This window comes from Heptranchias perlo, chromosome 44 (assembly GCF_035084215.1).
Source record: "Heptranchias perlo isolate sHepPer1 chromosome 44, sHepPer1.hap1, whole genome shotgun sequence".
NCBI classification, from domain to species: domain Eukaryota; kingdom Metazoa; phylum Chordata; class Chondrichthyes; order Hexanchiformes; family Hexanchidae; genus Heptranchias; species Heptranchias perlo.
In genome coordinates, this window is record NC_090368.1 from 330,706 (window position 1) to 343,659 (window position 12,954).

The 12,954-nt window shown below is 53.8% G+C and overlaps 1 protein-coding gene across 2 annotated transcripts in view; it reads left to right on the plus strand.

The window, feature by feature from the left end:
* thbs3a (thrombospondin 3a) overlaps positions 1-12,526 on the plus strand; it is a 57,905-nt gene extending 45,379 nt beyond the window's left edge. For both annotated transcript variants that reach the window (XM_067975810.1, XM_067975811.1), the window contains 7 exons: positions 1,087-1,280; positions 2,220-2,398; positions 3,265-3,313; positions 3,746-3,942; positions 6,184-6,356; positions 12,056-12,195; positions 12,313-12,526. In XM_067975810.1, coding sequence (XP_067831911.1) covers positions 1,087-1,280; positions 2,220-2,398; positions 3,265-3,313; positions 3,746-3,942; positions 6,184-6,356; positions 12,056-12,195; positions 12,313-12,368 — 988 coding nt within the window. In that variant the 3' untranslated portion in view covers positions 12,369-12,526. The remainder of the gene's footprint in view (positions 1-1,086; positions 1,281-2,219; positions 2,399-3,264; positions 3,314-3,745; positions 3,943-6,183; positions 6,357-12,055; positions 12,196-12,312) is intronic.
* Positions 12,527-12,954: the final 428 nt, after the last annotated feature.

Consider the following 12,954-nt stretch of genomic DNA (forward strand, 5'->3'; position numbering starts at 1 on the left):
CGGCCCCCCCCCCCCCGGACCCTCGGTCGTGTCCCCGCCCCCCCCCCCCAGACCCTCGGTCGTGTCCCCGCCCCCCCCCCCCAGACCCTCGGTCGTGTCCCCGCCCCCCCCAGACCCTCGGTCGTGTCCCCGCCCCCCCCCCCCCAGACCCTCGGTCGTGTCCCCGCCCCCCCCCCCCAAGACCCTCGGTCGTGTCCCCGGCCCCCCCCCCCCCCAGACCCTCGGTCGTGTCCCCGCCCCCCCCCCCCCCCCAAGACCCTCGGTCGTGTCCCCGCCCCCCCCCCCCCCCAAGACCCTCGGTCGTGTCCCCGGCCCCCCCCCCCCCAGACCCTCGGTCGTGTCCCCGGCCCCCCCCCCCCCCAGTCCCTCGGTCGTGTCCCCGGCCCCCCCCCCCCCCCCCAGACCCTCGGTCGTGTCCCCGCCCCCCCCCCCCCCCCCCCCAGACCCTCTGTCCTGTCCCCTCCCAGACCCTGCTCTTCATATCCCCCCCCCCCCCCCCCAGACCCTGCTCTTCATATCCCCCCCCCCCCAGACCCTGCTCTTCATATCTCCCCCCCCCCCCCCAGACCCTGCTCTTCACATCTCCCCCCCCCCCCCCAGACCCTGCTCTTCACATCTCCCCCCCCCCCCCAGACCCTGCTCTTCATATCTCCACCCCCCCCCAGACCCTGCTCTTCATATCTCCCCCCCCCCCCAGACCCTGCTCTTCATATTCCCCCCCCCCCAGACCCTGCTCTTCATATTCCCCCCCCCCCAGACCCTGCTCTTCATATCTCCCCCCCCCCCAGACCCTGCTCTTCATATCTCCCCCCCCCCCCCAGACCCTGCTCTTCATATTCCCCCCCCCCAGACCCTGCTCTTCATATTCCCCCCCCCCCAGACCCTGCTCTTCATATTACCCCCCCCCAGACCCTGCTCTTCATATTCCCCCCCCCCAGACCCTGCTCTTCATATCTCCCCCCCCCCCCCCCCCAGACCCTGCTCTTCATATTCCCCCCCCCCAGACCCTGCTCCATGTTCCCCCCACAGACCCTGTTTTGTATGTTACGGTGACTTATTGACACCGGGGTTTGGTTTTGGTTTTAGTGATGGTGATGGACACCAGGACTCCAAAGACAATTGTCCAGAAACTCCAAACAGTTCCCAGCTGGACTCTGACAATGATGGATTGGGAGATGAATGTGATGATGATGACGACAATGATGGGATCCCTGATTATGGGCCATTGGGCCCCGATAACTGCCGCTTGATAGTGAATCCCAATCAGAAGGACTCTGACGGTTAGTGTCTCAAACTAACTCTCCGACCACATTCGTGCCAGACAAGTGCCAGGCAATGACCATCTCCAACAAGAGAGAGTCTAACCACCTCCCCTTGACGTTCAACGGCATTACCATCGCCGAATCCCCCACCATCAACATCCTCGGGGTCACCATTGACCAGAAACTTAACTGGACCAGCCATATAAATACTGTGGCTACACGAGCAGGTCAGAGGCTGGGTATTCTACGGCGAGTGACTCACCTCCTGACTCCCCAAAGCCTTTCCACCATCTACAAGGCACAAGTCAGGAGTGTGATGGAATACTCTCCACTTGCCTGGATGAGTGCAGCTCCAACAACACTCAAGAAGCTCGACACCATCCAGGACAAAGCAGCCCGCTTGATTGGCACCCCATCCACCACCCTAAATATTCACTCCCTTCACCACCGGCGCACTGTGGCTGCAGTGTGTACCATCCACAGGATGCACTGCAGCAACTCGCCAAGGCTTCTTCTACAGCACCTCCCAAACCCACGACCTCTACCGCCTAGAAGGACAAGAGCAGCAGGTACATGGGACCAACACCACCTGCACGTTCCCCTCCAAGTCACACACCATCCCGACTTGGAAATATATCGCCGTTCCTTCATCGTCGCTGGGTCAAAATCCTGGAACTCCCTTCCTAACAGCACTGTGGGAGAACCTTCACCACTCGGACTGCAGCGGTTCAAGAAGGCGGCTCACCACCACCTTCTCAAGGGCAATTAGGGATGGGCAATAAATGCCGGCCTCGCCAGCGACGCCCACATCCCATGAACGAATAAATAAAGGGGGAGGGTGGATCCTTTCACTGTGGCATTGGGGGATTGGGTTGGGGAACTGGGGGATGGTTGGGGAGCAGGGCTGGGCCTGGTGTCGATGTATTATTCAGACTTTGTATTTATCTTTTATTCCAGATAACGGGATTGGTGATGTTTGTGAAAATGACTTTGATAATGACGCCGTGATTGACCTATTCGATGTCTGTCCCGAGAGTGCAGAGGTCACTCTCACTGATTTCCGAGCCTATCAGACTGTTGTTCTGGACCCTGAGGGTGATGCACAAATCGACCCAAACTGGGTGGTCCTGAACCAGGTGAATTCATTCTTACTGTGTCTCCTTTATCTGTATTAATTCTTGCTCCCCACCTCTCTCTCAATCTCTACCTATCTTTCTCTAACACAGACTAATGATGGGCCTACATAAAACCTTAATCAGACCTCAGTCAGAGTACTGTGAGCTGTACTGGGCTCCATACTATAGGAGGGATATTGAAGCAATCGAGAGGGTGCAGCACAGGTTCTCAAGGATGCTGTCTGGTATAAAGAAATACAAATATACAAGGATAGACGAAAAATTGGGTCTTACATAGAAAATAGAAGCAATAGGCCATTCGGCCCTTCGAGCCTGTTCCGCCATTCAATATGATCATGGCTGATCCTCTATCTCAATACCATATTCCCGCTCTCTCCCCATACCCCTTGATGCCTTTTGTGTCTAGAAATCTATCTCACTCCTTCTTAAATATAGGTGTATATTTCAAAGATCCATCCTTGTCCCCACACCTCTTCCTCGTCTACATACTGCCCCTTCACTCGACTGACATCGTCTGAAGACACAGTTTCAGGTTCCCCATGTATGCTGTCGACACCCAGCTCTACCTCTCCACCATCCCTCTATGTTGGACTGCCTGTGTGACATCTAGCCTTGAGTTAAACATTGGGAAGAGCAAAGCCATCATCTTCAGTCCCTAACACAAACTTCATACCCTTACCGTGGACTCCAGCCCCCGTCCCCTCACTGTCCCACACAATCCCTGAGTGTCTTGACTTGCCCCTCAGTGGCCCTCACTGCCCATGGGTGTCTCTGACTTGCCCCTCAGTGGCCCTCACTGCCCATGGGTGTCTCTGACTTGCCCCTCAGTGGCCCTCACTGCTGCTCTTTTTGTTTTTCTGTCACAGGGAATGGAGATTGTGCAGACTATGAACAGTGACCCTGGATTAGCTGTCGGTAAGTTGGTGAAATGTGATGTGAACGATAACAGCCTGAACGGGACTGATGAGAGCAGACCAATTTACTGGGATCACCAGGGATTTACTGTCCAACCAACCTCCACGGAAAGTACATTAAAAGTCCAGCCTGTTCCCACTCGCTGGGAGTGTTTGATGGGACAGTGTAGAGGGAGCTTCACTCTGTATCTAACCCGTGCTGTACCTGGTCTTGGAGTGTTTGATGGGACGCTCTTAGCCCCTGATATTGATAAGGACAGATATTCCTACTTTAAGGAAGTAGAGATCGAGGAAACTTACAGGTGTTTTTTTCAATTTGTTTCGCTCAGCTGCTGCCTGGCGCTGCCCACACTCTGAGTGCGGGTGTTGCTGGTGTTGCTGGTGTGATCTTGTAGAGAATGTTGATTCCACGATTCTCGTCGTCCTGTTCCAGGTTACACTGCGTTCAATGGGGTGGACTTTGAAGGCACTTTCCATGTGAACACGGTGACTGACGACGACTACGCCGGCTTTATCTTTGGCTATCAGGACAGCTCCAGCTTCTACGTGGTGATGTGGAAACAGACGGAGCAAACATACTGGCAGTCAACACCATTCCGTGCCGTGGCTGAGCCTGGATTGCAGCTCAAGGTGAGACAAACCCCTGAGCTGTGAGTGATGTGGACTGTCTGATAACTCAGTAACTACAAGCCCGCTGTGGGACTGAGCTGTGAGTGATGTGGACTGTCTCTGATTATAGAAAGGATATTATTAAACTACAAAGAGTGCAGAAAAGATTTACTAGGATGCTGCCGGGACTTGATGGTTTGACTTATAGGGAGAGGTTAGACAGACTGGGACTTTTTTCCCTGGAGAGTAGGAGGTTAAGGGGTGATCTTATAGAAGTCTATAAAATAATGAGGGGCATAGATAAGGTAGATAGTCAAAATCTTTTCCCAAAGGTAGGGGAGTCTATAATGAGGGGACATAGATTTAAGGTGAGAGGGGAGAGATACAAAAAGGTCCAGAGGGGCAATTTTTTCACTCAAAGGGTGGTGAGTGTCTGGAACGAGCTGCCAGAGGCAGTAGTAGAGGCGGGTACAATTTTGTCTTTTAAAACGCATTTGGATAGTTACATGGGTAAGATGGGTATAGAGGGATATGGGCCAAGTGCAGGCAATTGGGACTAGCTTAGTGGTATAAACTGGGCGACATGGACATGTTGGGCCGAAGGGCCTGTTTCCATGTTGTAAACTTCTATGACTCTATGACTCTAACTCAGTAATTACAAGCCCGGTGTGGGACTGAGCTGTGAGTGATGTGGACTATCTGATAACTCAGTAACTACATGCCCGGTGTGGGACTGAGCTGTAAAAGTCAGCCATGGTTCCTGCTCCTGATCACTATCTAGTGATCCCTTGTTGGGGGCTGTGGGCTGATAACAGGACCAGACTGACCAATGATACTACTGACTCCAGGCTCATCGGGTTCAGGAATCCCATGTGAGCTTTGCCTGAACTGACCAGAACCTGCCTGTATTTGTGGGTCCAAGTCAGGCATTAACCCAGTCTAACCCCAGGCACAGCCCTGTCCTTGGTAGCATCCTGTGCCCAGAATCAGGGGCTCAAATCCAGCCGCTACTGCAGGCCTGTGTGGTATTGGCCCCTGGCTCGAGGCCCCACCATCTCTGGTGGAGCAGCAACAAATAAAGGGCCTCTTACCTTTTTGGGGCCTCTCGAGCCACGCTATCTGCCTCTCTCAGGTCCTCCGATCGAAGGGGGCCAGTTACAAGGGCTACTGCCAACTTCTTCTGGGTGCCTCTGCAAACAGACACCTGCCAAGTGTACCTGGAAGAAGTTACGAAGGAGAAAGCCTCCGAAAGCTTGTGATTTCAAATAAAACTGTTGGACTATAACCTGGTGTTGTGCGACTCCTTACATTTACCTGGAAGAAGGTGAGGCTCCACTAGGGCCCTCCCTCCTCCTCTGTTTCCTGTTATACGGCTGCTTCTGCTTGGAACGTAAACACTGCACTCCCCCCTCCCCCCTCCAGGAATTCCCTGCCCCACAGTCTGTGCCAGAGCTGCAGTGTATTGGACCTGCCTTGTGCTGGGGAGACAGAGTTCAGGGGTCAAAGCAGGTGAATCAGGCCTCACGGTCCACACTCAAACACCAAGCTTTACTAGGATGCTACCGGGACTTGATGGTTTGACTTATAGGGAGAGGTTGGATAGACTGGGACTTTTTTCCCTGGAGAGTAGGAGGTTAAGGGGTGATCTTATAGAAGTCTATAAAATAATGAGGGGCATAGATAAGGTAGATAGTCAAAATCTTTTCCCAAAGGTAGGGGAGTCTATAACGAGGGGGCATAGATTTAAGGTGAGAGGGGAGAGATACAAAAGGGTCCAGAGGGGCAATTTTTTCACTCAAAGGGTGGTGAGTGTCTGGAACGAGCTGCCAGAGGCAGTAGTAGAGGCGGGTACAATTTTGTCTTTTAAAAAGCATTTGGACAGTTACATGGGTAAGATGGGTATAGAGGGATATGGGCCAAGTGCAGGCAATTGGGACTAGCTTAGTGGTATAAACTGGGCAACATGGACATGTTGGGCCGAAGGGCCTGTTTCCATGTTGTAAACTTCTATGATTCTAAGCTTGGCCACTTTGGTAAGGTACGGGAGACCGACCGGGCCGCGGCGCGCGAGAGCTCGCAACGGTCAGTGACATGCTCAGTGTTTGAGCCTCCACACAGGCTACGAGAATCAATTTACATTAAATGAATGCACTCAGTGTCTGATCTAAGGGTGTGTCTTAATTAATGAGTTCAGACAAACATCGTTCCTGAATTGCCTGTCGGACTGATCCTAACTTTTGCTTCCCTTTGTGTCCCAATCAGGCTGTAAAGTCAAAGAGCGGCCCAGGGGAGCACCTGAGGAACGCGCTGTGGAATACTGGGACCACCGACGACCAGGTCAGGCTGCTGTGGAAAGACCCCCGTGACGTGGGCTGGAAGGACAAGACCTCGTATCGATGGCAACTGATGCACAGGCCACAAGTCGGCTACATCAGGTGAGCTAAAGGGCCGTAAGGTCACGTCTAGAATACACAGTCCAGTATAAGTCACAGCCCAGTCTGGGTAGACTCGTGGGCCGCCTCGACGAGCACAGTCCAGTATAAGTCACAGCCGAGTCTGGGTGCACATGTCTGGGACAGGTTTGTATTTTCCATGATGGTCATTAAAGAACCTCTGAAAATGGATATTTGGGATTTTGAAGGATTTGATGATTTTCGCTGATGGTCCTGAGTCTTGGAATCACTCTGAATATTAGGCAGCCTGGGTGTTAGTTGATCAGGGTTCTGTTTCATCGCTCTGTTGAATGCTGAACACGTTCTCCAGTCACAAAGACATCCCTTCCCTTCCAGTAACACAATTACTTTTCCATAGCAACAGAGTCCTGGCAGGTCAGTCAGAGTCCACTCTCCCTTTCAGATGTAAATCTGGAGACAATGGCTGACAGACTGAAGTTCCTGTTTGGAATCTGGGTCCTGCATCATCAGGAAGGCTCCTGCACTCAGCAATTCCATTTCATCTCTCTGTCCCTGCCAATCACAGGGGATCAGAGCCTAATAGCAGACTCAAAAAAAAGAGACTTCTTTCTGCTGTGACTCACACGATTTAGAGAGAGAGAGAGAGAGACACGGTGCAGAGAGAGAGAGAGAGAGAGAGAGAGACACGGTGCAGAGAGAGAGAGAGAGAGAGAGACACGGTGCAGAGAGAGAGAGAGAGAGAGAGAGACACGGTGCAGAGAGAGAGAGAGAGAGACACGGTGCAGAGAGAGAGAGAGAGAGAGAGAGACACGGTGCAGAGAGAGAGAGAGAGAGAGAGACACGGTGCAGAGAGAGAGAGAGAGACACGGTGCAGAGAGAGAGAGAGAGAGACACGGTGCAGAGAGAGAGAGAGAGAGAGACACGGTGCAGAGAGAGAGAGAGAGAGAGACACGGTGCAGAGAGAGAGAGAGAGAGAGAGACACGGTGCAGAGAGAGAGAGAGAGAGAGAGACACGGTGCAGAGAGAGAGAGAGAGAGAGAGACACGGTGCAGAGAGAGAGAGAGAGAGAGAGACACGGTGCAGAGAGAGAGAGAGAGAGAGACACGGTGCAGAGAGAGAGAGAGAGAGAGACACGGTGCAGAGAGAGAGAGAGAGAGAGACACGGTGCAGAGAGAGAGAGAGAGAGACACGGTGCAGAGAGAGAGAGAGAGAGAGAGACACGGTGCAGAGAGAGAGAGAGAGAGAGACACGGTGCAGAGAGAGAGAGAGAGAGAGACACGGTGCAGAGAGAGAGAGAGAGAGAGACACGGTGCAGAGAGAGAGCGAGAGAGAGACACGGTGCAGAGAGAGAGAGACACGGTGCAGAGAGAGAGAGAGAGAGAGACACGGTGCAGAGAGAGAGAGAGAGAGACACGGTGCAGAGAGAGAGAGAGAGAGACACGGTGCAGAGAGAGAGAGAGAGAGACACGGTGCAGAGAGAGAGAGAGAGAGACACGGTGCAGAGAGAGAGAGAGAGAGACACGGTGCAGAGAGAGAGAGAGAGAGACACGGTGCAGAGAGAGAGAGAGAGAGACACGGTGCAGAGAGAGAGAGAGAGAGACACGGTGCAGAGAGAGAGAGAGAGAGACACGGTGCAGAGAGAGAGAGAGAGAGACACGGTGCAGAGTGAGAGAGAGAGAGATGGTGCAGAGTGAGAGAGAGAGACGGTGCAGAGTGAGAGAGAGAGACGGTGCAGAGTGAGAGAGAGAGAAGGTGCAGAGTGAGAGAGAGAGAGACGGTGCAGAGTGAGAGAGAGACGGTGCAGAGTGAGAGAGAGAGACGGTGCAGAGTGAGAGAGAGAGACGGTGCAGAGAGAGAGAGAGAGAGAGACGGTGCAGAGTGAGAGAGAGAGAGAGACGGTGCAGAGTGAGAGAGAGAGAGAGACGGTGCAGAGTGAGAGAGAGACGGTGCAGAGTGAGAGAGAGACGGTGCAGAGTGAGAGAGAGACGGTGCAGAGTGAGAGAGAGACGGTGCAGAGTGAGAGAGACACGGTGCAGAGTGAGAGAGACACGGTGCAGAGTGAGAGAGACACGGTGCAGAGTGAGAGAGACACGGTGCAGAGTGAGAGAGACACGGTGCAGAGTGAGAGAGACACGGTGCAGAGTGAGAGAGACACGGTGCAGAGTGAGAGAGACACGGTGCAGAGTGAGAGAGACACGGTGCAGAGTGAGAGAGAGACGGTGCAGAGTGAGAGAGAGACGGTGCAGAGTGAGAGAGAGACGGTGCAGAGTGAGAGAGAGACGGTGCAGAGTGAGAGAGAGACGGTGCAGAGTGAGAGAGAGACGGTGCAGAGTGAGAGAGAGACGGTGCAGAGTGAGAGAGAGACGGTGCAGAGTGAGAGAGAGACGGTGCAGAGTGAGAGAGAGACGGTGCAGAGTGAGAGAGAGAGACGGTGCAGAGTGAGAGAGAGAGACGGTGCAGAGTGAGAGAGAGAGACGGTGCAGAGTGAGAGAGAGAGACGGTGCAGAGTGAGAGAGAGACACGGTGCAGAGTGAGAGAGAGACACGGTGCAGAGTGAGAGAGAGACACGGTGCAGAGTGAGAGAGAGACGGTGCAGAGTGAGAGAGACACGGTGCAGAGAGAGAGAGAGACACGGTGCAGAGTGAGAGAGAGAGAGAGAGACACGGTGCAGAGTGAGAGAGAGGGAGAGACACGGTGCAGAGTGAGAGAGAGGGAGAGACACGGTGCAGAGTGAGAGAGAGAGAGACACGGTGCAGAGTGAGAGAGAGAGAGAGACACGGTGCAGAGTGAGAGAGAGAGAGACACGGTGCAGAGTGAGAGAGAGAGAGAGACACGGTGCAGAGTGAGAGAGAGAGAGAGACACGGTGCAGAATGAGAGAGAGACGGTGCAGAGTGAGAGAGAGAGACACGGTGCAGGGTTCGAGAGAGAGAGAGAGACGGTGCAGGGTTAGAGAGAGAGAGAGACGGTGCAGAGTGAGAGAGAGAGAGACGGTGCAGAGTGAGAGAGAGAGAGACGGTGCAGAGTGAGAGAGAGAGAGACGGTGCAGAGTGAGAGAGAGAGAGACGGTGCAGAGTGAGAGAGAGAGAGACGGTGCAGAGTGAGAGAGAGAGAGACGGTGCAGAGTGAGAGAGAGAGAGACGGTGCAGAGTGAGAGAGAGAGAGACGGTGCAGAGTGAGAGAGAGACGGTGCAGAGTGAGAGAGAGACGGTGCAGAGTGGGAGAGACACGGTGCAGAGTGAGAGAGACACGGTGCAGAGTGAGAGAGACACGGTGCAGAGTGAGAGAGACACGGTGCAGAGTGAGAGAGACACGGTGCAGAGTGAGAGAGACACGGTGCAGAGTGAGAGAGAGACGGTGCAGAGTGAGAGAGAGACGGTGCAGAGTGAGAGAGACACGGTGCAGAGTGAGAGAGAGACGGTGCAGAGTGAGAGAGAGACGGTGCAGAGTGAGAGAGAGACGGTGCAGAGTGAGAGAGAGACGGTGCAGAGTGAGAGAGAGACGGTGCAGAGTGAGAGAGAGACGGTGCAGAGTGAGAGAGAGACGGTGCAGAGTGAGAGAGAGACGGTGCAGAGTGAGAGAGAGACGGTGCAGAGTGAGAGAGAGACGGTGCAGAGTGAGAGAGAGACACGGTGCAGAGTGTGAGAGAGAGACACGGTGCAGAGTGAGAGAGAGACACGGTGCAGAGTGAGAGAGAGACACGGTGCAGAGTGAGAGAGACACGGTGCAGAGTGAGAGAGACACGGTGCAGAGAGAGAGAGACACGGTGCAGAGTGAGAGAGAGAGAGAGACACGGTGCAGAGTGAGAGAGAGAGAGAGAGAGACACGGTGCAGAGTGAGAGAGAGAGAGAGACACGGTGCAGAGTGAGAGAGAGAGAGAGAGAGAGAGACACGGTGCAGAGTGAGAGAGAGGGAGAGACACGGTGCAGAGTGAGAGAGAGAGAGAGACACGGTGCAGAGTGAGAGAGAGAGAGAGACACGGTGCAGAGTGAGAGAGAGAGAGAGACACGGTGCAGAGTGAGAGAGAGAGACACGGTGCAGAGTGAGAGAGAGAGAGAGACACGGTGCAGAGTGAGAGAGAGAGAGAGACACGGTGCAGAGTGAGAGAGAGAGAGAGACACGGTGCAGATGTGAGAGAGAGAGACACGGTGCAGAATGAGAGAGAGACACGGTGCAGAGTGAGAGAGAGAGACACGGTGCAGGGTTCGAGAGAGAGAGAGAGACGGTGCAGAGTGAGAGAGAGAGAGAGACGGTGCAGAGTGAGAGAGAGAGAGACGGTGCAGGGTTAGAGGGAGAGAGAGACGGTGCAGAGTGAGAGAGAGAGAGAGAGAGAGAGACGGTGCAGAGTGAGAGAGAGAGAGAGAGGGTGCAGAGTGAGAGAGAGAGAGACGGTGCAGAGTGAGAGAGAGAGAGAGACGGTGCAGAGTGAGAGAGAGAGAGAGACGGTGCAGAGTGAGAGAGAGAGAGAGAGACGGTGCAGAGTGAGAGAGAGAGGGAGCGACGGTGCAGAGTGAGAGAGAGAGAGAGAGACGGTGCAGAGTGAGAGAGAGAGAGAGACGGTGCAGAGTGAGAGAGAGAGAGAGACACGGTGCAGGGTTAGAGAGAGAGAGAGACGGTGCAGAGTGAGAGAGAGAGAGAGAGAGACGGTGCAGAGTGAGAGAGAGAGAGACGGTGCAGGGTTGGAGAGAGAGAGAGACGGTGCAGAGTGAGAGAGAGAGAGAGAGAGAGACGGTGCAGAGTGAGAGAGAGAGAGACGGTGCAGGGTTGGAGAGAGAGAGAGACGGTGCAGAGTGAGAGAGAGAGAGACGGTGCAGGGTTGGAGAGAGAGAGAGACGGTGCAGAGTGAGAGAGAGAGAGAGGGTGCAGAGTGAGAGAGACGGTGCAGAGTGAGACAGAGAGAGACATGCCGTACAGAGTTAGTTCTGACGCTTACCAGACAGGAAAGAAGTCCTGTGCGCAGAGAATTACCAGCTGGTCTGTTCCATCACCAGTATGAGTTCTCCTGAGCTCAAACCCCAACTCCCTGCTCCAGTCACTTTACTCTTCTGATTCCTGGATTTCACTATAAACTCTGGAATCAGCTGCTTCTTTAGCACAGGCCGTTACCAGCACTCAGAGTTCCTGCTGTTTCCTATGCTGCCTGTGTGGACCAGTTATATACAAAAGCCTTGGCTGTGATTGTGGACGGGTCTCTCTCTCGCTCAGTGTATGTGTCTCTGGAATGTAATTTCCCATATCTGCAGGGCTAAACATCTTTGCTCTGTCTGTGTGTGATAGTGTCCCCCACTGTGGCTCATCCCTGTAACATTCCCATTCCTGCTCTGACCTTTCGTCTCCTTCACTGTTCCAATGTAGCTCCACAGAAGCTTTAGGAACACTATCTTATCCTTCTGCAGCACTCTGATCTGAACATTGGGAACATTAACAGCAGAGGGTGATTGTCATGTGGGGCGGGTCTGCCTGTGTCCAGGAGGAGGGGAGCTAGGTTGAAAGGCCATAACCTATCTTAGAGGCTGGCTCACCTGCTGTGTGTTTCCAGCTCTGTTAGTCTGCCCAAGTGGCTGACTACACCAGATTTTATAGAGACTCTCCAACTGCAACATTCCCATGTCTCTCTGTCTCTAACTCTGCACTGTATCTCTCAGTAAGGTGCTCAGATACACTGTAGGTACAGAGAGAAATATTTCTGATAATTGAAGTTCCTTCGTCCCTCCCCTTTTAGAGTTAAGCTGTACGAAGGCCCGAATCTTGTGGCTGACACAGGCGTCACGATCGATACGACAATGCGTGGGGGTCGTCTCGGGGTCTTCTGCTTCTCCCAAGAGAACATCATTTGGTCTAACCTGCGGTACAGGTGTAACGGTGAGTACAGTTACGGCCAATAACCTGCCTGCTTGCAAAATATTAACTTCAAGTGCTGCCGACGGAGACAGGTGTTTGGGTGTTCAGCTCATCTTGTTTCCCCCCCTTGTCTCACAGACACAATTCCCGACGACTTTGAACCATTTCGGAAGCTGCTGCAACTTGGCCTGTGAGGACCCTGAAAATCCGAGAGCTCCACACACCAGGGGCTGTTGTAAATCGTTTCCAGGTCCAGTGAATTCGGACGCAGCAGATTCTGCCCAATTGCAACAAGAATGAATTTTTAAAAACCTCCAAAAAAAAATAAAAAAATAGAAAAGAAAATAATAAACCAGGCTGGGAATGTGAATGTCATTTTTGCTCCACAGTAAATGGGCCGTGGGTCGGGGATTACTGCGAGGGGTCAGGGAATACGAGGAGTTACTGCGAGGGGGCGGGGGTTACGAGGAGTTACTGCGAGGGGGCGGGGGTTACGAGGAGTTACTGCGAGGGGGCGGGGGTTACGAGGAGTTACTGCGAGGGGGCGGGGGTTACGAGGAGTTACTGCGAGGGGGCGGGGGTTACGAGGAGTTACTGCGAGGGGGCGGGGGTTACGAGGAGTTACTGCGAGGGGGCGGGGGTTACGAGGAGTTACTGCGAGGGGGCGGGGGTTACGAGGAGTTACTGCGAGGGGGCGGGGGTTACGAGGAGTTGGGGCGAGGGTTACGAGGAGTTACTGCGAGGGGGCGGGGGTTACGAGGAGTTACTGCGAGGGGGCGG